Source organism: Megalops cyprinoides, chromosome 1 (genome assembly GCF_013368585.1).
Source record: "Megalops cyprinoides isolate fMegCyp1 chromosome 1, fMegCyp1.pri, whole genome shotgun sequence".
Lineage (NCBI taxonomy): Eukaryota > Metazoa > Chordata > Actinopteri > Elopiformes > Megalopidae > Megalops > Megalops cyprinoides.
Window position 1 is genome coordinate 46,829,361 of NC_050583.1, and position 25,635 is coordinate 46,854,995.

The following is a 25,635-nucleotide window of genomic DNA, read 5'->3' on the forward strand; positions in this document are numbered from 1 at the left end:
GTGCGCCCTCTCTCTCTCTCTCTCTCTCTCTCTCTCTTTCTGTTGATGGAAATAGCTTAATAGTCCATGAATAGTTGTATTTGTGGGTTTGACAGAGTACAGGATCTACATACTCTTATGGAAATATACTTTATATACTCTCGTGGAAAGAAGATGAAAAAACAGCTGCATTTATAGGGTAGAGAGCGAATAAGGTCTACAGCGTGTGAAACTGTCAGCAATGTTTCCCTGGATACGGATTTTCAGATAATGATTGGAGAGTGCGGCATCTTCAGTCCCAAAACAGCAGTGCTATCACGTGTCATCACTAATGTGAGCCAATCAATGGTTTGCCATTTACATTTACATTTATTTATTTAGCAGACGCTTTTATCCAAAGCGACTTACAAAAGTGCATACAGTAAGTATAGCGACAGTACGGGGACAGGATGTGTACAGTTCCACAATGAGACAGTTCTCAGCTGAGAGCAACGTCTGTTTGAGGACACAGTACTATTAGATTTGTACAATTACAGCCTATAGGGCAACTAATACGATACACTTTCAAACGGCAAACTTCAACTTCAAACGGCGCAATGAGCGTCAGGGTAAAGGCGGCAACAAGAAACAATTTAAAAAGCACAGCAATTTATGACAGCACTAAACTTCATTAGCAGAATAGTCTTTTGATTGGTTGATAGTCATGGTAGCCCCACCTATTTTGTAGTTCAAGAGACCCCTCCTCTTCCTCATTTGTTGCTGGTGGGTATTGATGATGTCGCTGTCTAGTGAACTGCAGACCGCAGAGCGGCTGGTCACGTTTTGCCAGGGACTGTCAGGCTATGTGGTCATTCCTCAGACCTCTCTTGCCCCCTAGTGGAGGCCAGTGTGCTCAATGTCTGCCATTCCTACACACAGGATCAACAGTATCTTTATACGACCACTGTATGGTGAAAAGGTACTAAGAAGGGGAACAAGCAAAGTGATCACAGACTATTAACTGTACCTGGTATTACCTTGGGGTTTGGTCAGAGCACAAATCCAGGCGCGCGATCTTCAGGCTCTGGCTTCAGATTAGCACACTTACCTGCTAACTGCAAGCACTGCGCAAGGCAACCACGAAGTCAAATTCTCAGGAAATCTGTCACAGATAAACCCCAGCCATGACGTGGCGCACTGGATGATCAACGGGCTCCGCTACAGTAACAACAGCATTTGCATTTTAATTTCACCACTAAATGGCAAGCTAGCACTAATAAGAAGGGGAACCATCAAAGTGGCTCTGCAGTGTTTCTCACCCATTCCCCTTCCAGCCCCCATCTACCCCTATCTGCCCCTCCCCCCCCTTTGGCACTCTGTATTAGTGAAGACAAGACAGATCAGACTCAGCAGATCATCTTACTGGGAATAACACCATCTTGGCTGCACAGGAGGGGAAAAGTTCTCCGCTAAAATAAATAAATGAATAAATAAACAAACAGAGGCCGTTTCCTTGGAGGCAGGGCAGCGGGATGGCTCGCGCCCACACCCACATCCCTGATTCATTAATCTCAGGGTGGCGCATCCGCAGTAAATCCCTGCAGCCCTCCTGCAGTCCTCCTGCAGCCCTCCTGCAGCCCTCCTGCAGCCCTCCTGCAGCCCTCCTGCGCATACACACTGCTGCGTTTGGATGCCAGTGCGCGAGAGCGAGTGCGTTAAAGAGCAGCGGGGAGTCAGCCAGCTGGGGAAAGGCTTTCCCAAAACTGCGTGTGTGTGTGTGTGTGTGTGTGTGTGTGTGTGTGTGTGTGTGTGTGTGTGTGTGCGCATGTGTCCATGTGTGTGCGTGCATATAGTAGCATCCTCTCTTTGGAAGTGCACCCACAAGTGTAAAGAGAACCTGTTGGTGCTGATCCAGGTTCAGACACATGAACACACACACACACACACACACACATACACATACATAGACACACACACACACACACACACACATACACATACACACACACACACACTATTTATGATTATATACACGCTCTCTCTGGCATGTTCTCCGCATCAGACGCCATCAGACTCCTCTCGCTCCTGCACAGGAGCGCAATGTATCCCTGTGATACACATAAACGCCATTCCCCCAGTGCACCGAGAAGCAGACGGTGTTCAGAGGATAGGTGCATTTCCCTGACTCTCTCTGAGAAGCCAACAGGTGTCTGAACGAGTTGCAGGGTGTTGAGACTGGTGCCCTACCTGCCCCCAACCCCAGCGGAATGAAGCCGGTTTGTTTGGGCTCCCAGTCATTTTCAGATGCAATGCCCTCCACCCCCCATCATAACTGTTCCATCTCTGTAGTTTCTGTGGAAACATAACATAACATCACATTTACTTAGCTGACCCTGTGGCTGGTTTACATAGTTACACATATGTCAATCTGTGAACTGGCCCTGCTCCTTGCCACCAAACCACACAGCTACACTGACAGAATCTTTTTTCAAGACAATTTAACTTTGTGTTCCGATCTCACCAATCCCCTCTCTGCTTAAGGGTCACAGGTTACAAGTTAAAGGTGTATTTGACCTGTACCTGCTGCTCTGGAACAGCAGTGTAGCATAGCGGTAAGAAGCAGGGCTTGTAACCAAATTGGTTGCTAGTTGGATTGCCTGCCGGGGCACTGCTACTGTATCCCTGAGCAAGATATTTCACCCACAATTGCCTGAGGAAATATTTAGCTGTGTAAATGGATATGATGTAAAAATTGTAACCTATGGAAGTCACTCATAAAAGCATTTGCTAGAATAATGTAATGTAACATAATATGTCCACTGCATTACACCAGGTGACCCCACAGATAATCTGTATTACTTTAGCAGTCCTAACACACTCATTACCTCCTCGTCCAGGAGGTTCCAGTTGGTAACAGGCGGTTCCCATGCTGCCTGTGATGTTGTGTTATGGATATTCCGTCTTAGACCATACTCCTCCAAGAAAGTTCATATCAGGCCTGTAAATCAGAACACTTTTATCTTGATTGATACCAGAGACAGAACAGTAGATGTGAAGCATGGGGAACTGAATATCTGCTCTATAAATAGAACATCTGTGCTACTCCTGTACCTGGCCTTCTGGTTGCATGACAGCAACCAGAGTTCCTCAATTAATAGCCACCATTATCATTACATAACCCGACTATCAATCAACACTCAGGCCAGAAATAAAAACAGATGGAAAACATTAAGTCACAAGATTTCCCGGGAAACAACACAAAATACTATAAAAATAAATACGTAGCTAAGAAAAATTCCAAAGGAGTCCCATTAATTATATGATCGCTTCTTTTCATAAAGTTCCAAGGTCATGTTGCCAGGTAGGATTCTGGGGAAGACAAGGACATGGAATTGGACCAAATATTTCTCGGTGGTTTATAGGTTTTATGTTCAAATCACGCAACACTTCCCAGCTGTTCTCAGCATGCTCTGACTCAATCCAACACACCGCCCCCCCTAACACACACACAGCCGCACACGCATGCACTCACACGCACAGACACACACACACAGACACACACACACAATCAGTAATTACTCAGGTGATTACCGGTTTTTGCCTGGTAAAATTTATAAGAAACCGATAAATTGAAAACTTGCCGGTCAAAATGTCCAGTAATATTGCGCATAGAAAACGTAGATATAACGAAGAGTATCCGTAAACAGGACATTTGTGTTTTGACAGCGAAAGGTGCTTAGGTATGAGTTCAGCGAGCTATTCCCCGACTGGGCTACACTGGCAAAAAAAAATGCCTGTGTTCTGCCCGTGTCAAGCGTGCCAGCAGAGAGGGGCTTCTCTCTGCAGAGTCGAATGAAGACGGCGCTCCTGAGGAGGAGAGGGCGACGCGGCTTATGCACATTGCAGACTGAAAAGGCACATTGGACATGTTTGATTTCAAGCCTTCACATGCTCACAGAGTTTATACTCTCCTACAGCCTTCTTCCCCAACTGACAGAACTTAGGTGCTTAAATAGCCTGAGCCCCGCCCTGGACTAACCCATTACCTGGGTCAAAATATTAAAATCAATTTACAGGAATAAAACGACAAAGTTATAACAACAATTCATCCCACAATGAAATACACACGTTTCATTGACAAACCCACATGTTTTGTTCCAAATAAATAGATTGCTGCATAAAATTTACATTGGCAGCACAATTTCCCCTTTCCACGTTTCAACACATGGGAACTACGCTACCCATAATACTATATAATTCCCCTGCTCCGTGTACGCACTCCTTTTGCCTGTTCCCGGTAGCAGCTCTAACCCACAGGTGAGTCATTTCAAAATTAATTGCAATTATCCCATTTGTTTCAAAGTAACAATTATAATTGCTGTCTGTTAAATTAGCAAACCTGATCGCTTGTTTCGTGTGCACCCGAAACAAACGCTTGTGTTCGCTACCTTAAAGTTTTAACAAATCCAAACAACAAACAAACAATCCAAACATATATGGCTGTAGCAATCCTATACATAATGGTAACAGTCTTCTTTCCTCTTGCAGGACTGAACACATCTCACTAGCTGAAGAAATAAACCGAAGCCATTTAAACCGAGTCCGTGTATATTTAAACATTGCACAAAACACATGTATCGTCCCCCCCCCCCCCCCCCCCCCCCCGCTTCCGGACACTGGACCGGCAAGAAAAAATTCTAGCGGAAACCCTGCCACAAACAACCACCACCATCCCCACCATTTTCATTTGTGCCAGATGTTCTTATCCAGAGAGATAGTCGAGGACCTTGTAGCAGAGCACACAAAATTGTCACAAGAGCAGCGAAGTCAAACGCGACCATCAGAAAAAAGCGCATCAGCATTCAACGCATCGGAGCTGCCAAACAGCGCAAAAAACGTCAACTGTTGTAACGTGCGCATACAGTGTACAAAAATATTATAAGAAACGTTACCTTATATCACAACATATTCACATTGCCTTACAACGATGACAACATTTATTTCTTTCACCAGATAAGTCGTTATTTATTACAGTTTATTTATTTATTTTTTTTTGCTATTATTTACAGTATTCTAAAGTAATGAATATGCCAGGGTTTGCAGTTTCACACATCAAGTTCATTAACCTATTTACGGAGTTGGATTTTTTTTTTTTTTTTTGCACCAGAAGACCTTAATAGAGCTGTATGGATAGTGTGTTGAGAAGTTGACTTAGGCGTTAGATTACACATATATGCGTGGATGGTCTGTGTTAATTTTGCGTTATTCCACCGCAATACCTACCCTCCCTCGTTCTCCTGCAGAAGCACCTAGTTTCCAGGATGATGGCAAAGTGCAGTTTTGTTTTCAATTATAATCAGAATTCTGCGATGTGTCTAGCATTAATTCCACAGTCAGCGAAGTGTTTGTGGCTCAGGTCACGCTTCAGAAATGAGTATTAATGCTTGGTTTAATATTCCGTAGTCAGCCATATCCACACTCAGGTTTTTTCCAGACAAGCAGGAATAAGAGGGAAAGGCAGGAACAAACCAGCAGTACTAGAGGTACTCAACGCTTAGTAAAGCGTTCCAGATTCGTTTCCTTTTGTAGCTCTGTTTGTGTATTGAGTTTGCGGTACATTCGCGAATCGGATCAAAACCTGACAACGCAAACCGAATTGCATAACTTTTTCCACGAGGGGGCGATCACGTCACAGCTGTGTTATGAAGCCAAGAAGAACGCCAACATAGGCTGAAAATACACTGCGATACAACTGAAAAGAAAAGAGGGTCTTGGGGTCAAAGCCAGTATTTCTGGTTGTTAAGACTGAGAGCGGAGCACATGAATCAGCTAATTTTATTCGCTGTCCTTCTCTGGTGTTGCTTCTGTGAGTCCACCCCATACATGTCGTTTACACTGGGGGCACACGCTCTTATTGGCTCTTTCACTTTTTTCATGAAACGTCAGGTAAATAAATTTTAAACACATTTTAAACGTTACATCCAAGCTCTAAATGTCATAATTTGATGAAAAATTGCATGTGACCGCGCGCTCAAGGTGATTTACCATTCAGGAGAATCGACTGCGTTAATTTATCTGAAATTAGGAGAATTTCTGGCACTTCAAGTCCGGGGATACCCTGACCCTGCCGCATTACTACACTTCGTTAGAATTTTGCGTAGATTACACGTGTCATTAAATGATTGCAATCCCCATCGCATCTGAACCAGCATTCTTCCGTGCCCAGCTCAGCACTGTCCAGGAAACGTTTGTGTCCACTGCGCAGGTCCCTAATCCCGTCGTGTTTAGTGGGATGAATTTAGATACGAGTCTCAGCGCGATAAGTATTACAGTTGGGCCAGTTACTACATGTGGCTTTCTTTGTGCACTTCTAACTGAGTGTGTCTGCATGTATGTGTGTGTTTATATGTATGTGTGTGTTGGTTTGTTTGTTTGTGTCTGTACACACTTGTCTGCACGTTCTTGTGTGTGTGTGTGCGTGCGTGTGTGTGTGTGACTGTGTGTGACTTAATTGCCAAGGAGGATGTCTGTCCTTCATTTGCAACTTTCAAAGTTCTGCTCTATTTCATGCAGTAATAGAAAGCATAATGGTTTGGAAAAGACAATGCCTCATGTACCCCTGAATACAGACTGTTTAAATTAAGCGTGCCTCTGTGTAGAGCCTAGTGACATTGGAAAACAACTATTAAACATAACATAAAAATACTGGTATCTTTCTATGTAATGTTTCATCTTGTACTCAAATGAAATATTAAATATAAATGTATGTGTGTGTCTGTGCCTGTGTCTGTATGTGTGCATGCTTGTAATTGAGTATGTTTATACACATATATATGTATGTTGGAGTGTGTGTGTTTGTATTTTTGTTGTATTTTGCTGATCATGGGTAGGCATCAACAATGAATGTGAATGATTAGGGTAGGGATAAGTGGGGCCTAAACTGATCCTGGACCTGTAACTGGGGGCACAAATTCTCTTGGGTTTGATTGGTCCAGGGATGGCTTTCCACAAGCAAACCCACGTGAAGACAGCAGGCGACCGCATTCCTAAAATCACAGAACAGCACAATTTACCACACACTCTCAACCTGTTACCATGTGCCTGTAAAAATAATTACAGATATCAAAGTAAAAAAAAATAATCAGGTGAGGTTAGCACAATAGGCTAACTTACCAGAATGTTCATGTTCCTTTAAAGAGCGATAAATCAGTTATCTGGTGGTCATTGGACTAGGCGAGAGCTAAAGAGATTGAAGTGAAAAAGATCCAGTAATGATCATCAGGGACATGCTTGAGCAAAGCAAGTGGATTAAGGGAGCCAGGGAGCGTGGCCGCTGGCCCGCTGCTGACGTAGGCGAGAGGGACGAAAGAGATACGGATTTAGGACGACAGGCTGGCAAGTCTTCAAGTTCAAATTTAAGACGCAGCTCTCCGAGGCTGACGGAGCCAGGCAGGAGCGGCTTTCGATTATGCGGACGCGGCCCGCGATTAGCGCCGCTGAGGGAAAGTTTTCAGCTTCCGCGCAAAGGTCGCGGCTGCACCAATCACAGCGCGCGAAATGATGTCACAAGGAGTAAGCTTAGCAGCGGCCGGTCGCGGCCTCGTTAAGGGGTCTGGACCTCTTTAGCTGCATGGTAAAGACCCTGCTTACCTGCAGGGGAATAGAACATTCTCAGAACTTGTCAGAGGAGCAGAACAAAGACCTCCCGGATTTAAGATCCCCAGAAAGAGTCATGTATATTATTGGACAACACTGAGTATGCAGAAAGCACAGAGGGATTGAAAAACTGCCAAAGACTGCAGGAAAAAAGATATTTTCACAAAATTGTGGTGCACTGGTATGGGAGCCTGTGGATTTGAACTAAAGGGTTGCAAGTTTGAATTCTAAGCGAGGCACTGTCTTTGCAGGATTTATCAAAGGTAACAAGTATAAATGGCGAGTAGGTAGGCAACAGACTTCAGACATGTCAAATAATAAATCCTGACGCCCAGACGTGAGAAATCAGCCAACACTCTGGACACGGCCTACCGTTCTGGTTCAGAGTGTCCGTGCAGTCAAACCTCAAAGGATCAGATCCCAGAAAAGGATCCCAAACGGATTTAAAGGAATCTTGTTAGTGCACATCCTGAGGATAACCCACTGGCGAGGTCAAGGTGCTCCGCAGCCGAGAAGCAGCACAAAGACCCCTGGGAATCATAGTTCTGTTCCAGAGGTGGTGCATATGGTAAAAGTTGCTTACTTTGTGTCACGCTTATTTTGCGCTACGCAATGTTGGCTAGATATATACTTACATTTCGATTCTGGCAATCCTGGGAATTTGTGCGACCTTGAACATGCAAAGAAAATGCATGTAGTTTATGCACGGGTACCGTAAAGTCAGCAAGCTGAATGCATTGCGTCGACTGTTTGCGACCCCGAGCAAGCCCTGGATGACAGCTCGAACGAATCAATCTGTCACCCCCGGTTAATTTTTGAGTCACGGCGGAAATGACGACAGATCGCCAGTAGGGCGGGATGAGTGTCAGCCCGTGTGCATGGGGAGAGGAATGTGTGCGTGTGTGTAACGTGTGCGTGAGGCAGAGAGACGAAGGTATGGAGCGAGTGTACGTGTGCGACAGTTGAGGTCAAGAGAGATTAGCGGAGCTCGCAAATCGCTGCTCGCCCGACTGTTTTCCTGCATCACCGGATTAACTAAAGGTGCCATTCGGGGAACCACCACCGGGAAATCTGTCAAAATAAAAATTGACATTAGAACTTCTGAACGAGAAGAACCGTTATCCTCAGTGCAAATAAACGAAAGAAAATATATATAAAAACTGCTGGGAAATTGTAATATGAAAAAGGACGTGGCTGGGGAATTAGGATTTGTTCCTCAAAAAGAGATCGTCTACAACAGTCTTCTTCCATACGCGGACAAATTAGACAAAGAGTCCAATGAGATTTTGGCCCAGATCAAGGGTAATTTGGCTCGGGCGGTACAGGCTCGCGAGCTATGGCCCGGAATCCTGTTCTGGACCAGGAAACTTTCTACGTAAGTACATGGAGTGTAACTCGTTAACTTGTTTTTAGTGCGCTTGTTTTTGTGCCCGAAATTAGGTAACGCATGCACACACGCGGCTGTCAACGCGCACGATTCAGCTGCATATCTAAGCGTTGAGCAATGTTATGGTGTCTTTGTAACTGTTGCTATGTGGAGATAAAACAGGCGAAACTGCTGTATCCAATTTGACAGCGACAGCAGAAGCTTTTGCATGGCTTAGATTTCTGAATGTTAACGCTATCTCTGTTTTGTCAGTCCGAATCGGTCTGAGCAAGCACGTCGTTATAGATCATTCATGTGGAGTCTATTTTTTTCCAAACGTGCAAAATTTTATTTTATGGATTATGTAAAATTTTGATCTCCCCCTTGTAAATTAGCTAAGAGCACTCTTAAATATGGCAGTTCTCCAAGGCCATTAGCCAGTTATGAGGCCGGTTAATTGTCAAAGCTATGTAATATGCAATCAAACATTACCACATGGCAGGTATTGTTGATTTTGTAAATAGCGCATAAATGCTTTCCGGAAATTTCCACGTGACACGCATCTAAGCGCAACTGCGCCTGGACGCTTCGGCCCGCCGAAGCGGGTTTAAAAAGGTTACAACAGCAGCTTGCTGGATAGCAAGTTGTCGAATAGTGTGGAAAATCGTGAACACATTGTGTGTATATTTTGTCATTTGTTTCTAGTTTTTTTTCTAAAGCTGTTAGGTTTAGGTTAGCAAAATTGTTTTCATTACTGCTTTCAAATGTATTCTAAACAACCCAACTTGACTATATGTGTATGTGTGTGTGTGTGTGTGTGAGAGAGAGAGAGAGAAAGAATATATATATATATATATATAGTGTTTTAATAATTACTTGCGTATGTTGAAAAACCATCTGAAAATATTTGAGATTTTTGGAGTGTTGTTTGACAGATGTTTATAGCTGCGCGGACACCACCTCCTTCACCTCCTTCTCTGCTCCTTCTGACACTAACTCTGAGTGTTGATCACTCCACCACCATGTCACCAATGCATTCTAGAAGGGCAGTTATTAGCATGGGCATGTTCAGCAATTGGCTACCTCACATTTGCCGTTTCTGACTGATGTTTGATGGCTCAGCCAATCCACATGTAACAACAACTGTGGCTCATTTTCTTAAAATGTGTAAAACTTACACCACTACTATTTTTTTCTCAATGACTAGTAACTTTGAGATAATGACATACACCTTTGTCCCTAAGCAGTAAAGTTATTGTATTAATGTAAACTTTGTGCACATTTGACCCTAGCTGTCTTTGCCATACACAGGTATAGTACAAAATCCTAAATAGACACAATTTTAACTCATTAGACTGCATGTTGGTAAGTAGTTGTGGTTCACTGAGTAAAGGATACATGAATAACCGTCACACATCCAGATACATGCTGAAAGTCTACATGCCAGAAAACCTTCTGACCTGTGCGAAGTTTTCTGAACTATTTCCTCCCCCTCGTCCCCACAGCCCAAATCGAATCCTGCTGTCCTGCCCTTTAACCCGCCAGCCTCAATGTGTCACCTCCCAGCTCTCCCTGACCCCCGCCCCCCCAATGTTGGCCTCTAATTCTATATTGGCTGACCCCCAGCCAGCTCATATGTGCAAAGTTCCCTGCTGTTTACATCAGATCTAACAGCCCCCAGAACTCATAAAGCCAAGTGCAACACCCAGTAAGCTTTCAAACCTGGGGCTGAGATTTAGATCAGAGAAGAGTCATGGCACCCCTCATAGTGCACAGGGGCCTAGTTTTCAAAACCTAAGGATGGGGTCGTTCAAACTGCCCCAGACTTCTGCGGGGGTTGTTTATGTAAACATCATAATAATAAAATAAATAAGATGATAATATTGTTTTTTCCCCCACCAAAGTTTACAGAATTTGCTGTACTTCTGGATCTCTTATAAACTGAATTGTGGCTTTTGTAAAAATAGAAAGAGCAAATGCACACTCCTGAATTGTGATTGTGTGTACTGATAAAGAGAGTTCTTTGTCCCCCTGGCCCTGCGTTGGGTGTGCTGTTCTAGATTAGTCCTATTCAGTTCTGCTCTCAAATAGAAAAAGGTTTACAGACAATTATTATTATTGTTGTTGTATGCTATAATTATGACATAGTACTGTACAATGATTATTTGTTTAAAGCAGTTAAGATGCTAGGGTAAAACTGGCATGAACATATTAGGTAAATTTTGAGCAGAGTGTTTCTAACCATACGTCTCCCCTATAACAATGAAATGGTTCAGCCACAAAACCTTGATTTACGTCACCTTGGTGACGCAGACGTTGGACACGGTGTTTTGTAGGAGATGGTGCTGTGCTGATTCTGTAGGAGATGGTGCTGTGCTGATTCTGTAGGAGATGGTGTTGTGTTGATTCTGTAGGAGATGGTGCTGTGCTGATTCTGCGGGAGATGGTGTTGTGTTGATTCTGTAGGAGATGGTGCTGTGCTGATTCTGCGGGAGATGGTGTTGTGTTGATTCTGTAGGAGATGGTGCTGTGCTGATCCTGTAGGACACATTTACATTTACATTTGCATTTATTCATTTGGCAGACGCTTTGATCCAAAGCGATTTACAAGTGAGGTACAATACAACACAATCGAAAAACCATACGGAGTCAACAATATTAGAAGCACTGCATGACCAAGTTTCAAAGGTTGGCCAGGCAAGGTACAGACAAGCAGGTAAAGCTTATGAATGCGTTAAACCATTACACAGTATTGTGCTGTGTAGTACTGTGCTGATTCTGTAGGAATGGGAAATTCAATGCTGCTTTACACCACAGTTTGTAACAGCTGCTTGGTCCCATGATTCTTGTTTACATCTGAGCAGCTGGTCTCAGGCTCCAGCCCCATTCTCCCTGCAAGTACTCTCTGCCCTTAATAGCAGATCTGAGATCAGCCTGTCCTCCCCACAACCTAACTGCATGTGCGTGTTTGTATATATATATATATATGCATATATTTGTGTATTTGTGTGTGTGTGTGTGTGTGTGTGTGTGGTGTGTCTGTGTCTGTGTGTGTCTCTGTGTATCTATGCGCATGTGTGCTTTTGTGTGTGTTCGCGCATGTGTGTATGTGAGTATATGTGTGTATGTGCAACCACGTGCACTTGTGTGTGTGAGTATGTGTGTGTATATGTATGCATGTGTCTGTGTGTGAGTATATGTGTGAATGTATGTGCGCGTGCATGTGTATAGTGGGAGAGTGTGTGCGCACATGTGTACATGTGTGTGCGTGCGTGTGTGCGTGTGCATGCGTGTGTGTGTGTGAGTGTGTGTATATGTGTGTGGTACCATTACCATCTTCTCATGCACAGAAAGTGAGCACTCCCCTCTCCTCTCTGCAGGTACATCCGGCTGTATGGCAGGAAGTTCAGCAGAGAGGACCATGTGCTCTTCATCAAGCTGCTGTATGAGCTGGTGACCATGCCCCACCTGGAGATCAGCATGATGCAGGGCTTCGCCCGCCTCCTCATCACCCTGCTCAAGTAAGCAATCCCACAATGCCTTGCACCCCCTGTCCCCTGTGCCCCGCCTTGCGCCCGATACCCCAAACCACGTCCCACGGCCATTTAGTCATTTGGCACATGATCTCATCCAGAGCGACTTGCAGAGGGACAGTCTATAAAACCATTTACAGTAATAAGGCCATATGAACTGCAGCATGTAAAGACAAAGCCTGGCCACATCTGAACATGGGTCAGTCCATCACAGACTGCTACAATAACTGCTACCATGCTGAATACAGGCTAACCGCTTCAGTGATGAATTTAAACAACGCGGTGTCAAAGTGCAGCTGAAACATTGCTTCCTTAACACACATGCTGTTAATTTGTGCCTAATAACAACATGTCATGACTAAGAACACTGAGAGTTGCGCTGCTAGTCATGTGTGATGAATAAGCTGTACTATTTTGGGGTGGGTTCTGACTGTCTATGATCAGGTATATCCTACCCACTATGAGGAAGTAGACTTCATGTCAAAAGATTCTGTAGAGATTGTGTGAGGTGTAGTCTGGAGCTAAAGGTTGTTTCCAACATTTGATAAGTTCTGGACTGCATTTCCCTTGAGCCCATCTGCCTGCTTCAGCAGTGGATGGTTACACCATGATGGCCCAGCTGGTAGTTCCATGTCTCACTTGCTTCACCCTGTCTCACACAGGAAGAAGGAGCTGCTGTCACGGGATGACCTGGAGTTGCCGTGGAGACCACTATACGAGCTTTACGAGAGGATTCTCTATTCCAAAACTGAGCACCTGGGTCTCAACTGGTTCCCCAAGTAGGTCCTGACCGCCTCCCTGCTGTTTCTATTGGCTGTGCGTGGGACACACCAATGTGTTTTTTTTACCCCTCGGTCCTGAAAGCCATTGGGGACTTGTTGTGTCAGTTTGTCCATATGTCTGTCTGGGCGTTTGTGTGTCTATCTGTCCATGTTATACTGCTGAGGAGCCAATGAACTCAACACTTTTTGTGGTAAAACTACACAGAGTGAACAGCTGACAGAAAGTTTGAAATCACTCTGACAAGGTGAAGTGAAGGTGTCTTCTCATTGGTGGACACATTGAAGCTTTCTCCTCATTGGTGGACATTGTTAAGCTTTCTCATCATTGGTGGACACAGTTAAGGTCTCTCCTCGTTGGTGGAAACAGTGACACTCTCTCCTCATTGGAGGACACTGTTAAAGCATCTCCTCATTGGTGGGTACAATTAAGGTCTCTTTTCATTGGTGCATCATAGTGTCAGTGCCCAGTTCCCCCAATTTCAGCTGCAAAGGTCACCAGGTTTGCACCAGTTTCCCAGTGGTGTCAAGTGTCAGACACGTCTCTATTTTAAACCGACCCCGCATACTGAACCTGCCCAGCATATTGTGCAGCACATGCGTGTGTGTGTGTGTGTGTCTGTGTTCCTAGTGTTTACGTGTGTGTGTGTATGTATATGTTAGAGAGGAGAGGACAGCTGTAGGAAGCCTGGCCTCTGAGACCGTACTGTTTAGTTGTATGTTTCTGTGTATGTGGGTGTGTGTGTGTGTGTGTGTGTATGTGTGAGAGAAGTGGATAGCTGTAGGAAGCCTGCCTTCTGAGGCTATACAGTTTTCATGTGTGTTTGTGTGTGCGTTTGAGTGTGTGTCCGCGCGTGTGTGTATTTGTGTGTGAGAGAGAAGTGGACAGCTGTAGCAGGCCTGCCCTCTGAGACCATGGTGTTGGCATAGCAGTGAACTTTGACCTCCTCACTGTCTTACTGCTGTGCAGGAAAGTTCCAGAAGAAATAGGTTGACCATGATGGCCTGACTCTTTTTGCAGAATCAGATGTAACTCATTATAGTAACAGAGCTGCTGAACCTTGATCAGTGGCATCCATTGCATGGATTGCCGATGGAAGGGGTTTTTTGTATATCAGAAAATAAAGTTGTGGTGTTTGGGAACAGGATACCTTGGCTTTCATGTGGCTGTAAAAACTGTCCATAAACGTTACAGAATAACCTGATTTACTCATTTCTGTGGATACAGAGGGCTCACATATTGACCACCACTCTTTTTCTTTTGTGCTTACTTTAACCATTTCACCTGCCAATTCAGCCTTGATTAGTGGCTGAATATCAGTTGGCGGATTTGTGTTTAGAGGAGTTGAAGATGGGGGTGAACCTGTGTGGTTCTGTGATGCTGAAGGTCCTCTTTGATCTAGACACAGGGCATCATGGCAGCCGACCAGGGCTAAAACCACATTTGGAAAAACCTCTCTGAGGCCTGTTCTCTGACACCACACTGGTGAATGTGCATTCATCTCAAACAGCGCATCCCCAGGAATTACACAAAATACATGAAAAATATCCTCCTGGATTGTCTTTGTGCAACAAAATCAGAGGGCTTGAAACAGCTGCCAATCACCCCGGAAGACAGTGGTTTATAAACCCGAAGCTGTCACTTTGGCCCTGCACGGATTTCAAACTCGTTGAGAATCAGACAGCCAGGCCCATGGACATTCTCTCAGACCCACGTGGCTCCATGTAACATGTTTTCTGCGTGGTTTTATTTTAACATGGTCGGTACAATTATCTTGCAACGGCGGTGAAAGTTCTCCTGGGGAGTCTTTCAGCTGTTTTAGCTGTTCATTTTTTTAACACTGTTTTTTTTTTTCAATGAGATGGCTTGACAATGCTTCAGTTATGTCAACACTGTGAAGCAGGTTCGTGGGGCGTGAGGAAAGCGTTGGCTCTTGTGTTCAGGTGTGCTCAGCGCATGCGTGTGCGCGTGTTTGCCTTGTCAGTCACTCTGGCCAAGAGCAGCATCGTAAGCATTGCTCTAAGAAAGCAGAGCAGGTGTGTTCACTGCACGGGTGGAGTCGGTCCGGGGCTCAGGAAGGTCATACTGTCACAGATAAGCACCAGCATGAGGGTGAAGCAGAAATACCTAATGGATAACACAGTAGGCCAAAGCGAAAAAGGAAAACCCTCTCTTGACTGAGATGTAAACGTGTTTCTGTCTCTTGCGTGTAAAATATATGTATGTTCAGTGTTCAAAACAGTGAGGCTTGTATGTGCTTCTCTTCAAATTGCTTCAGGTGTTCAGTGCCCAGAATATATGAATACCTGCCCTTGTGAAGCTTCATGAACCATGAAATGGGTGGAACTGCTATTGGCTATTGATGACTCGCTGGTCTGAAGTAATTGCAGTGTTTTGCTGTAGTAAGCAAATTCCTCTGATCGGATCATATGAACCAGTTATTGTGAGCACGTGGTTCTTGAAGCCTGACTCTAGCATCACTTCCTGTTGTGGGAGCTGTGTCTGACCTGTCTCTTCCTGTCCGTCCCCCCAGTTCTGTGGAGCATGTGCTGAAGATGCTGGTGAAGAGCTGCAGGCCGTGAGTACCTGTCACCCCGGTCTCAGTCTGTCTGCTCTGTGTTTGGAGCCTGCCGGTTTCCTGTTCTCCTGTCTGCCCCTTTTCTGGCTGTTGGAGAAATCACACCCCTCTCCATGTCTGAAGGCCTTGGTTAGAGGTGTTTGTTGACACCATGCTAGGAGTGGCTGACTGTGTGTGTGAGAGTGCAAACAGCCATCTTATTCAGTTCATTACTGCATGCTGATGGTTGATAGATCAGGTCTGTACCAAATAAATGCAACCAGCTGAGTATTGCAATGGTGTAAGAGAAGGAGAACAAGATCAGCATTTGAATGATGCAGGTGAAACTACTGCAGTGTTTGTGTGCAGAGATGCACTTAGTCATTAGTGAGGCACGATGTGCATAGGTATAAACTGTATATACCTGTGTCTGTGCGTGCGTGTTGTGTGTCTGTGTGTCTGTGCCTGTGTGCGGGTCTGTGCGTGTCCGTGCAAATGTGTGTGTGTGTGTGTGCAGGTATTTCCCAGTATCCGCCACAGAGGAGATGTTGGAGGAGTGGCGGCCGCTGATCTGTCCGTTTGACCTCAGCATGCAGAAGGTCATCAGCTACTGTGAGCTCTTCCTGCCCACCATCCTGCCCCCCGAGCTGCACCACAGAGGCTTCAAGTGAGCACCCCCCCCCCCCCCCCCGATCTGTAACACTATACCGCGACCCCATCATCTCGCCCAATCTGTAAAACTGTATCCCAACCTTACAATCTCCCCTATGACACTGTACCCCTCTCCCACCATCTCAAACCCCCTGCCAAACTGTTGGCATGGTGTAATACAGTGCCCCTCTCATCTACAATGCTGAACCCTCTACTCCTACCTACAGAAGTGCACCCCCCCCCCCCCCCCCCCCCCCATTTTGCCTCTGTGTTTCATTTTAACAGCATTGCTTGGCTAGGTGTATCTTGTTGCTGATGCTGCGTATAAAAACTGTGATAGCTATCACTACTATTCGGTCACCCTTGACCTCATGGTGTGACTGGCTGTGTTCCTTCAGTTACTAGCGGTAGAGACTGTAGCTGCTGTTATGGGTCCCAGTGTGACTGGTGTGTAATGGTGTGCTTGTGTCTGTGTTCTAGGCTGTGGTTCCATGAGCTGATGGATCTCTGGGTGTCAGTGCAGAACTTGCCAGCGTGGGATGGGGTGAGTCGCGCAATTGGTCGGACAGGCAGCAGACTAGCGCGTGATTGGTGGAACCTGCTTCCTCCGATTATTTTGACATTGTTTATTTGCTTAGCAGGGGCCCTCCTCCAGGGCAGCTTACTTAGCTTGCATTTTGCACGTTATACATGCATGCACTCAGCTGGATATTTACTGAAGAAGTTTAGGGTAAGTGCTTTAGACAGTTGTATAACAGCAGTGCCCCACTGTGGAACCGAACTTACATTTACATTTACATTTACATGTATTCAATTGATCTTTTATCCAAAGTGACTTACAACTGAGGCAGAGTACAACACAACCAAAAAGCCACATAAGGAGTCAACAATATTAGAAGCTACTGAACTTGCAGTGACTCCTACAAAAACAACTTTTTTCCCCCCACTCCAGTATTGCTACGGTAACCTCTACCTCAGAGCAGCCAAATCCGCATTTTGGGCGCTTTTGGACACTAGTAGTTGTGGCGTCTGCAGACACACATCAGGATGTTTTTTGTTAACTGGGGGATACACAGAGGGGCAGGGAAACAGAACACAGCGGTTCCTCACGCACACGCTGATCTCCTGACCCTCTGACCTTTCGTCCTCACAGAGTCTCATGAACCTGTTCGCTCGCCTGGCCAGTGACAACATCGGCTACATTGACTGGGACCCCTACATCCCCAAGGTGAGGCGAGTTTTCGAATAACCTCAGCCCCCCTGCTCCTGTGTGCTATGTGCGTTGGGTGAAAGAGCGTTCCAGAGATATTTATGCTTTTTTTAATTTGTGATTTCTTTCATGAACGAATTCCAGATATTTACCAGGATCCTGCGGAGTCTGAACCTGCCAGTGGGGACCAGCCAGGTGCTGGTTCCCAGGTACCTGACCAATGCCTACGACATCGGCCATGTGGTGCTCTGGATCTCTTCCATGCTGGTCAGTGTGAAAGGTCAAGTAGCAGTGTCAGTGGCCTGATTTAGCTCTCCAGAATTTCTGTCATATTGCTATGCCAATCACAACAGTTTTTCTCTACCTGACTGCTAAACATAGGCTTTCCCAATGAGTTTTGCCGGGTTCTGTGTTAAAGGTCATTGAATTCCAGAATCACTGTCTCTGCTGTTACTTCAGGTCTTCTTCAGCACTGTGGTGATGGTGCTGCTGCTGGTGGTTATTATTATTAGTAGTAGTATTACATGTTTTTATTATCATATTGTTTTTATGCTCTACCTGCCTCTGACATCTGACCCCGTTCTGTCCGCGGCAGGGCGGACCCAGCAAGCAGGCCCAGAAGCAGCTGAGCGGGCTTTTCAACAGCATCACTTCCTTCTTCCACCCTTCCAACAATGGCCGCTGGCTGGTGAGTCACTTCCTGTTCCCTGCTTCCTCTTCCTGTACATTTCTGACTGTACTTACTATACCTTGGGAGCTGAGGTGGCCGGCAAATTCCAACCGAAATTTGTAGCCGAGCAGCTTTAGGGTGATGATTCAGAGACTAAACGTTGTGCTGCGAAGAGTCAATTTGGGAATCTGACCAGTACACCAGGATTAGCAACCCTGCTCCTCTGAGGTGCACCATGGGGATCTTAAATTCCATCAATGAGTCAGGACCTCAGTTTAATGTCAGATCCAAAAGGTGACACCTCCTACAGCACAGTGTTCCTATCATTGCATTTGAGGCATGACATTTGCTTGGTCTAGTGGGAAGAGAGCACCCCCTGCTGACCCAGCAATGCCTCTCTGTGGAGCAGCCCAGCTCTGTCAGTACATTGGTCAGCCATCTAAGTGCAGCACTAAGCAAATATTGCCACTCTTGGCATCAGCTTTGAGGCCCTAGAATGTCGTCAGGGTGCTTTGGCTGCAGGCCAACATGGGATCAGATTGTTGCAAGAAGCAATGAGCAAAAAAAAGCCAGAATGTGGCAGAAGATAAATGGAGGGAAGCGTGTGAACGAGGGACAACACTGTCGCACATGTGTGGATTAGTGACCGTGGAGCAACAGCACGGGAAGGAGGCTGGCAGGAGCTCGTCCTCAGTTTGTCAGCCCGTATTTGTGAATGGCTCCCGGAGTCATTGATACCCTTGGCACAGAGCAGTGGAAAATCCCACTGAAAAGCAGGCGGCTTGCTCAGGCGTCACACTCCAGTCCAGGCAGTGTCTAATCCCGCTCGTCCATCCCTACTGATCTCAGATCAGTGCTTGGAGCATCAGGTGACAGCGCTCTCTGGTTGATCGCTGATCCAAGATCAGGGTTGGCAAGAGGTGCAGCCTGCAGTGTGACACAGCATGAGACGATGATTGCCCAGAATGCAGTTCTGCAGGCCTTGCATGTGTGAGCCCCAGCCTGGGAAACAACCATAATAATTAGATCAATGACTGTTTATCTGTCAAGGTATTTAACCCCGCTGGCTTGAATGATTCTGAATGAAGGTCCAGTTATACTGGGGGAAAGACTTACCAGGCTTATCCTCTGAACTGAACAAGGTTATCAACAGCTCATAAAACTGTTAAACTGTAAAGCGTACACCCCCACACCCCCTCCTCCCCCAGCTCCATTCCAAAGCCTTCCCGGGAGGCCTGGTCGGTGTGTGTTTACCGAGGTCGTCTGGGTGTTTGTGTACGGTTTCGGAAATGCAGCGGTGTGCCATGTCATTCCCCTGCAGGGCCAGGGCGCTAAAAATGGAGGCGTGGGTATGCTCGGCACGTGCCGCTCTGACCGCGAGGAACGGTTCGGTCCCAGACCCCCCCCCCCACGAGAGTTTAAGCGCCTCTCTGCCTCCCCCGCTCATTGGATGCTAATACTTCTCTGATGGAGGAGATATTCCCAACGATTTTACAACACCAGTCTGTGGAGCATAACTGGGTGGGGGGTAATGTGGTGGGCAGGGACTTGGGCTTATAGCCGGTAGCTCATTCTTATCACTATTATTATTAGCTTATTGTTATTAGCTCGTGGCTAGAAGCTCACTTCCCTGACCACTGCATTATCCACCACAATTATGCTCTATTAACATACGTATACAAATGTGTGTGTGTGTGTGAGAGTGTGTGAGCATGTGCGTGTGAGGGTATGTGTGCATGTGTATATATGACTCATATTCCCCCATCCCAAATGTGATACATGGCAGCCATTTTGCGTAAAGAAGCTCCCAGCACATCAGCTGAGGAGTGTCAGGAGGGAGGAGGGTTTTTTAACTGGTTTCCCTGGGGGCGGATAGATGTCCGGTCTAAAGGAGCCAGTCTGAGCATACTGCCAGGGCTCCAGGGAACCCCCTGCTCTTTGCAACAAGTGCCAAGGAATCTACAGTGAGTCAGGACCTTGATTTAATATCTGCCACTACAGTAAGTGTCCCTGTAATTGCAACGCATGCTGTAATGCAGGCTGAAGAGTCCCCCCTGCTGGCCCACCAGCAATCTATGTTTCTCCCATGCATTTCCATGTTATATTTATTCATTTGGCAGAAACTTTTATCTAAAGCAATCCAAAGTTCTTAAAGAGCTCAGACGCAATTAGCTTTGGCCGTTGGGTAGGAGGGTGTTATGAGGTGGCATAGCAGCTTGCAGAGGTTGCAGGTTTGAATTGTCTGCGAGGCATTACAACTTAACCCTGAGAAATCCAGGGTTGCCGCTAGAGGTGGTGCGGGTGGGCCAGTAGAGGGCAGCCCTCAGGCAGGACCAGTTGAGTATTGTGATGGGGATGCAGTGTTGCAGTGTTGAGGCAGGTATGTTAAGCAGAGGGCGTGACTGATTGTGGTTATGCACGTTATTGAGCACAGCAGTGTGGTGTTGTGGTAGAGAGTTATGCTCGTAACCTAATGGTTAATTCCCATGTTGACCACTGCTCTTACCTAGACCGCTTGAGTAAATGTCCAGTGTAAATATATGACATGCATTGCTCTGGACAGAGCATCTGCCTTATGTAATGTTATGTATCCAATAGTCTGTTACACTTACTTTGACTTATTGCAAAGAGTATGAGTTCCTCTTTGCCCTGCCTAGTTATCAGTCACTCTCTTTCTCAGTTTTATTAACCATTAAATTGACTAGGTAGATGCCTCACAAAGACACACACATGAAAACACACACATATAAACTTTATGTTTTTAAAGTAACTTGGTGGATGCTTCCTGCCCAATGTCTCTCAGGCTGTAGCACTCAGATACATACATAAGGTGCAGTGTTTCCCTCTGCTAGGAGAATGTGTAACCTCTCCTCTGCTTTTGAATTCTTAAATGTAAGGAAGTATACTTCAAAATATTTACAGTATTTTACACTAGCATTGTCGGAATTTATTAAGGTGTAGGAGAAAGCACATCTCTGTTTCTACCTGTGAGACAGTGACAATATAACCTCTCTCTCTCATTCTCTCTCTCTCTCTCTCTCTCTCTCTCTCTCTCTCGTTTTCTCTCACGCTCTCTCTCTCTCTCTCAGTTTTCAGTGTCAATTTAAATTTGATTTATTGGCAGCAAAGGCAATCGCTGTTTTCCAAAACAACAAGATGAACAATATAGTATTTAAACAAATATAATTAAACAAATTTAAAAGAAAACATATACATACAGGTTAAATTGATAAGTAATAAACAATAATCAACTCTACACAGTACATCCAACAGTAAACTTTAAATTGATCAATTATTCATCGATTGATTATTGTAATTAATATCTTACTCTCTCTCTGTAGCTGAAACTGATGAAGCTGCTGCAGCGCCTCCCGGCCAGCGTGGTGCGGCGTCTTCACGAGGAGCGCTACGGCGCCCCCACCTGGCTGCCCCCGGTGCCGGACAGCCACAAGCTGACGGAGCAGGACATCGGCGACTTTGTGGAGAGCATGAAGCAGCCGGTGCTGCTGGCCATGTTCAGCAAGACGGGCAGCCTGGACGCCGCCCATGCCCTGCAGAACCTGGCGCTGATGCGGCCCGAGCTCGTCATCCCGCCCGTGCTGGAGAAGTGAGTGGGCAGAGTGGGCAGGGTGGGGCTGGACAGGGTGGGGCCAGGGTGGGGCCAGGCTGGGGGGGGGGGGGGGGGGGGGGGGGGGGCGTTGGGCCCAAGAGAGGTGGAGAAAGAGGTTTTTGTGGACAATTTTCTTCAGCATTTTTTGACAACTGCCATTTTTAAAATACGCCATAACAAATCTGATTTGATTTGATCTGATTGATAGATAGGTAAAATGATTGATAGATTAACTCCACCAAGCAGTTGGGCCTTGTGTATGGACGGGTGATGACTTCATAAAACCGATAGTGGGTAGAGCAGTCATGTGCTGTCAGTCTTGTATGATCCAATAAAAACACACTTCCCTCCAGAGCAAAACAGTGTGACTGGCTGAGATCAATGACTCTCTGATAACACATGGTAACACCACGTATTAGCAGTAGCTCTGGGAAGGGTTAGCCCTTGGGTAAGGAGAGCTGATGGGAAGGTTGTGCTCTCTGTCGCCCCCTGCAGGACATACCCGGCCATGGAGACACTGACCGAGCCACACCAGCTGACGGCCACGCTCAGCTGCATGATCGCGGTAGCACGCAGCCTGGTCAGCGGGGGGCGCCACTTCCCTGAGGGACCCACACACATGCTGCCACTGCTCATGAGGGCGCTGCCAGGCGTCGACCCCAACGACTTCAGCAAGTGCATGGTGGGTATCTCTCCCCCTGACCTGCGCGCACCTGTGCCTCAGGTGTGACCATCCTCTGACTGACGCTGGTCCTGACTCCGCCCACAGATCACATTCCAGTTCATCGCCACGTTTACGACCCTGGTGCCTTTGGTGGACTGCTCGTCCGCCCTTCACGAAAGGAATGATCTGACAGAGGTATGTATGTGCGTGCGTGTGCATGTGTGTATGTGTATATGTGTTTGTGTCTAGGACCTTGAAGAGCACTGTGTGTGTGTACAGTGATGCTCCTCCTACATTTTTTGATTGTGTTTGTGGCTGCCAGGTCTTCCTGTGTGGCAGTGCTCTCCACACAATTCGATGTTAATGCCCCTATCTCTCCCTCTCTCAGGTGGAACGGGAGCTGTGTTCAGCCTCTGCAGAGTTTGAAGATTTTGTGCTGCAGTTCATGGACAGGTACTGGTGGATGGGGCGTCAGTGGAGATGAAACTGTCTGTGTGTGTGTGTGTTTGTGTGTGGGTGTTTGGTTGTGTGGGTGTGTGGATGTCTGTATGTAGAGGTGCATTAGGTACAATGTGTGTGTGGTTGCAGGTGTATCAGCGCAGCCATTCTGTGGTTGCAGGTGTGTAAGAGCAGTCGTTCTGTGGTTGCAGGTGTGTAAGAGCAGTCGTTCTGTGGTTGCAGGTGTGTAAGAGCAGTCGTTCTGTGGTTGCAGGTGCTTTGCTCTGATCGACAGCAGTACTCTGGAACAGACTCGGGAGGAGATGCAGATGGATAAGATGACCCATCTGGAGAGCCTGGTGGAGCTGGGACTGTCCTCCACCTTCAGCACCATCCTCACACAGTGTTCCATGGACATCTTCAAGGTGCATACACACATGTGTGCACGCACACACACACACACACGCACACACACACACACACACACGCACACACACACACAGGCACATGACAGCATCACACTCAATGTCCTGGACACACATAAACACAAACATACACATACCTGCATACACAATGCTGTCTTTTGGCTCCTTTAGGGCAAACCTTCCATGTCATGGTTTCCCCCCCAAAGTTACCTGGACCTCAGCACTGACTGAGGGCAGCATGTATTTGTGTGTATATATGTGTGTGTGTGTGTGTGTGTGTGTGTGTGTGTGTGTGTGTGTGTGTGTGCGTGCGTGCTTTCCTCACCCCTCCATTCTCCCCACACACAGGTGGCTCTGGAGAAGGTCTTCAACTTCGCCACCACCAACATCTTCGAGACGCGCGTGGCTGGGAGGATGGTGGCAGACATGTGCAGAGCCGCCTCCAAGGTGAGCGCCCCCTACTGACCAAGCCTGTGAATGAGCAGCAATGCTACACAGCTGGCTCACTAGAACTCAGGCAAACTGAGCAGGACTGCCTTTTGTGTGGAGTTAGCAGGGTATAGCAGAACCATGTGTCTGGAGTCAGTGGGATAATAGTAATGGATTATACTTTATATAGCGCCTTTGAAAGTTCTCAAAGCTCTTTATAGTGAAGAGAGGGAGAGGTTTACTTCAGACTAGCACTAATGTGTTGCATGAACCTGGGTGATGCATGGCAGCCATTTTATGTCAAAACTCTCATTGCGTATCAGCTTAGGTAGTGAGGGAGGGAATTATTAAATAATTATTATGATTAATTATTAAACTGGGGCAGTATCAGATGGTCAGATTAGCTGGGACACCAGGGAAGAGATTCTGTGGAATCTTTAATGACAGCAGAGAATGAGGACTTCAGTTTAATGCCATCACCTCCTACAGTACAGTGTCCCCATCACTGCAGTAGGGCGTTGGTCTCCTGGGGGAACACTGCCTCCTACTGGCCCATTAACACAAGCAGCAGAAACCTGGTTTTCCCAGTTGGTCTCCCATCCAAGAATTATCCCTGCTTAGTTTCTGCCTTCAAGCAGGGGAGAGGTGCAGGGCAGTGTGGCTGAACTGGGGTCAGTGTGGTGATGAGCTGCTAGTCACCGTCTCGCTGCATGTCTCTTCCAGTGTCACCCTGCAGAGGCTCTGAAGCTGTTTGTGCCACACTGCTGCAGCGCAATAATGCACATCTCTGCCAGTAAGTGTGTGTGTGTGTGTGTGTAATTGAGTATGTTTATATGTGTGCACATTTGTGCCTGTATATGGGTTTGGATCTGCACATGCATGTTTGTTTGAGTGTGTGTGTAAGCAAGCATGTATGTGCACACCCTACTTAAATGTGTGTCTCGCATGCATGTGTATGAATGCTCATAGCTGCTGTGTGTTTGTTTTGCAGATGAGGACATCTTCAGTGAGGAAGAGCTGGATAAGGACCTGCTGTGGAATCTCCAGCTGCTGTCAGAGGTGAGGTCATAGGTCAGAGGTGAGGGGTCAGTGGGGATCGCAGCAGGTTGAACATGCTGTGGCAGTGCAGAATCACAGTGAGAATACTGAGCTGCACCTGGCGCTCGGGTCTCTGGGGTGGTAGGCATGTCAGTGTGATGTTGATAGTGTGTCTGTGATCTGTAATTATGCACTGCTGAAATGGAACCCTGCATTCCACCAGCTGTATAGGGCTGCTTACTCTGATTCCAAAAGCAAATTGCTTCCTCCCACCGTGCAGCTGAGAATGACTACTCTACTGTCTCCCACACTCTCTGACCCTCTCTCCTGATCCCTCTTTTCCTCTCTCTTTCCCTCCCTCTCTCCCTCTCTTCTCTCTCCCTCTTTCCTTTACTTGCTCTTTCCCTATCCCTGCCTCTTTCCCTATTCCTCCCTCTCTCTCTCCCTCTCTCTCTCCCTCTGTCTCTCCCTCTCTCTCACTCTCTCTCTCCCTCTCTCTCTCACTCTATCTCTCTCTCCCCTCTCTCTGTCTCTCTCTCTCTCCCTCTCTCTCTCTGTCTCTCTCCCCTCTCTCTCTCCCCTCTCTCTGTCTCTCTCTCTCTCTCTCCCTCTGTCTCTCTCTCCCTCTCTCTCTCCCCTCTCTCTGTCTC

At 46.5% G+C, this 25,635-nt stretch overlaps 1 protein-coding gene across 1 annotated transcript in view; it reads left to right on the forward strand.

Annotated features, from left to right (window-relative positions):
* Window positions 1-8,507: 8,507 nt before the first annotated feature.
* psme4b (proteasome activator subunit 4b) overlaps window positions 8,508-25,635 on the forward strand; it is a 36,471-nt gene continuing 19,343 nt past the window's right edge. The window contains exons 1-17 of the mRNA XM_036542097.1: window positions 8,508-8,989; window positions 12,361-12,501; window positions 13,176-13,292; window positions 15,827-15,871; window positions 16,368-16,517; window positions 16,982-17,045; window positions 17,655-17,729; window positions 17,856-17,978; window positions 18,307-18,399; window positions 21,723-21,988; window positions 22,487-22,673; window positions 22,761-22,850; window positions 23,044-23,108; window positions 23,368-23,518; window positions 23,867-23,965; window positions 24,671-24,740; window positions 24,939-25,006. Coding sequence (XP_036397990.1) covers window positions 8,793-8,989; window positions 12,361-12,501; window positions 13,176-13,292; window positions 15,827-15,871; window positions 16,368-16,517; window positions 16,982-17,045; window positions 17,655-17,729; window positions 17,856-17,978; window positions 18,307-18,399; window positions 21,723-21,988; window positions 22,487-22,673; window positions 22,761-22,850; window positions 23,044-23,108; window positions 23,368-23,518; window positions 23,867-23,965; window positions 24,671-24,740; window positions 24,939-25,006 — 2,001 coding nt within the window. The 5' untranslated portion in view covers window positions 8,508-8,792. The remainder of the gene's footprint in view (window positions 8,990-12,360; window positions 12,502-13,175; window positions 13,293-15,826; window positions 15,872-16,367; window positions 16,518-16,981; window positions 17,046-17,654; window positions 17,730-17,855; window positions 17,979-18,306; window positions 18,400-21,722; window positions 21,989-22,486; window positions 22,674-22,760; window positions 22,851-23,043; window positions 23,109-23,367; window positions 23,519-23,866; window positions 23,966-24,670; window positions 24,741-24,938; window positions 25,007-25,635) is intronic.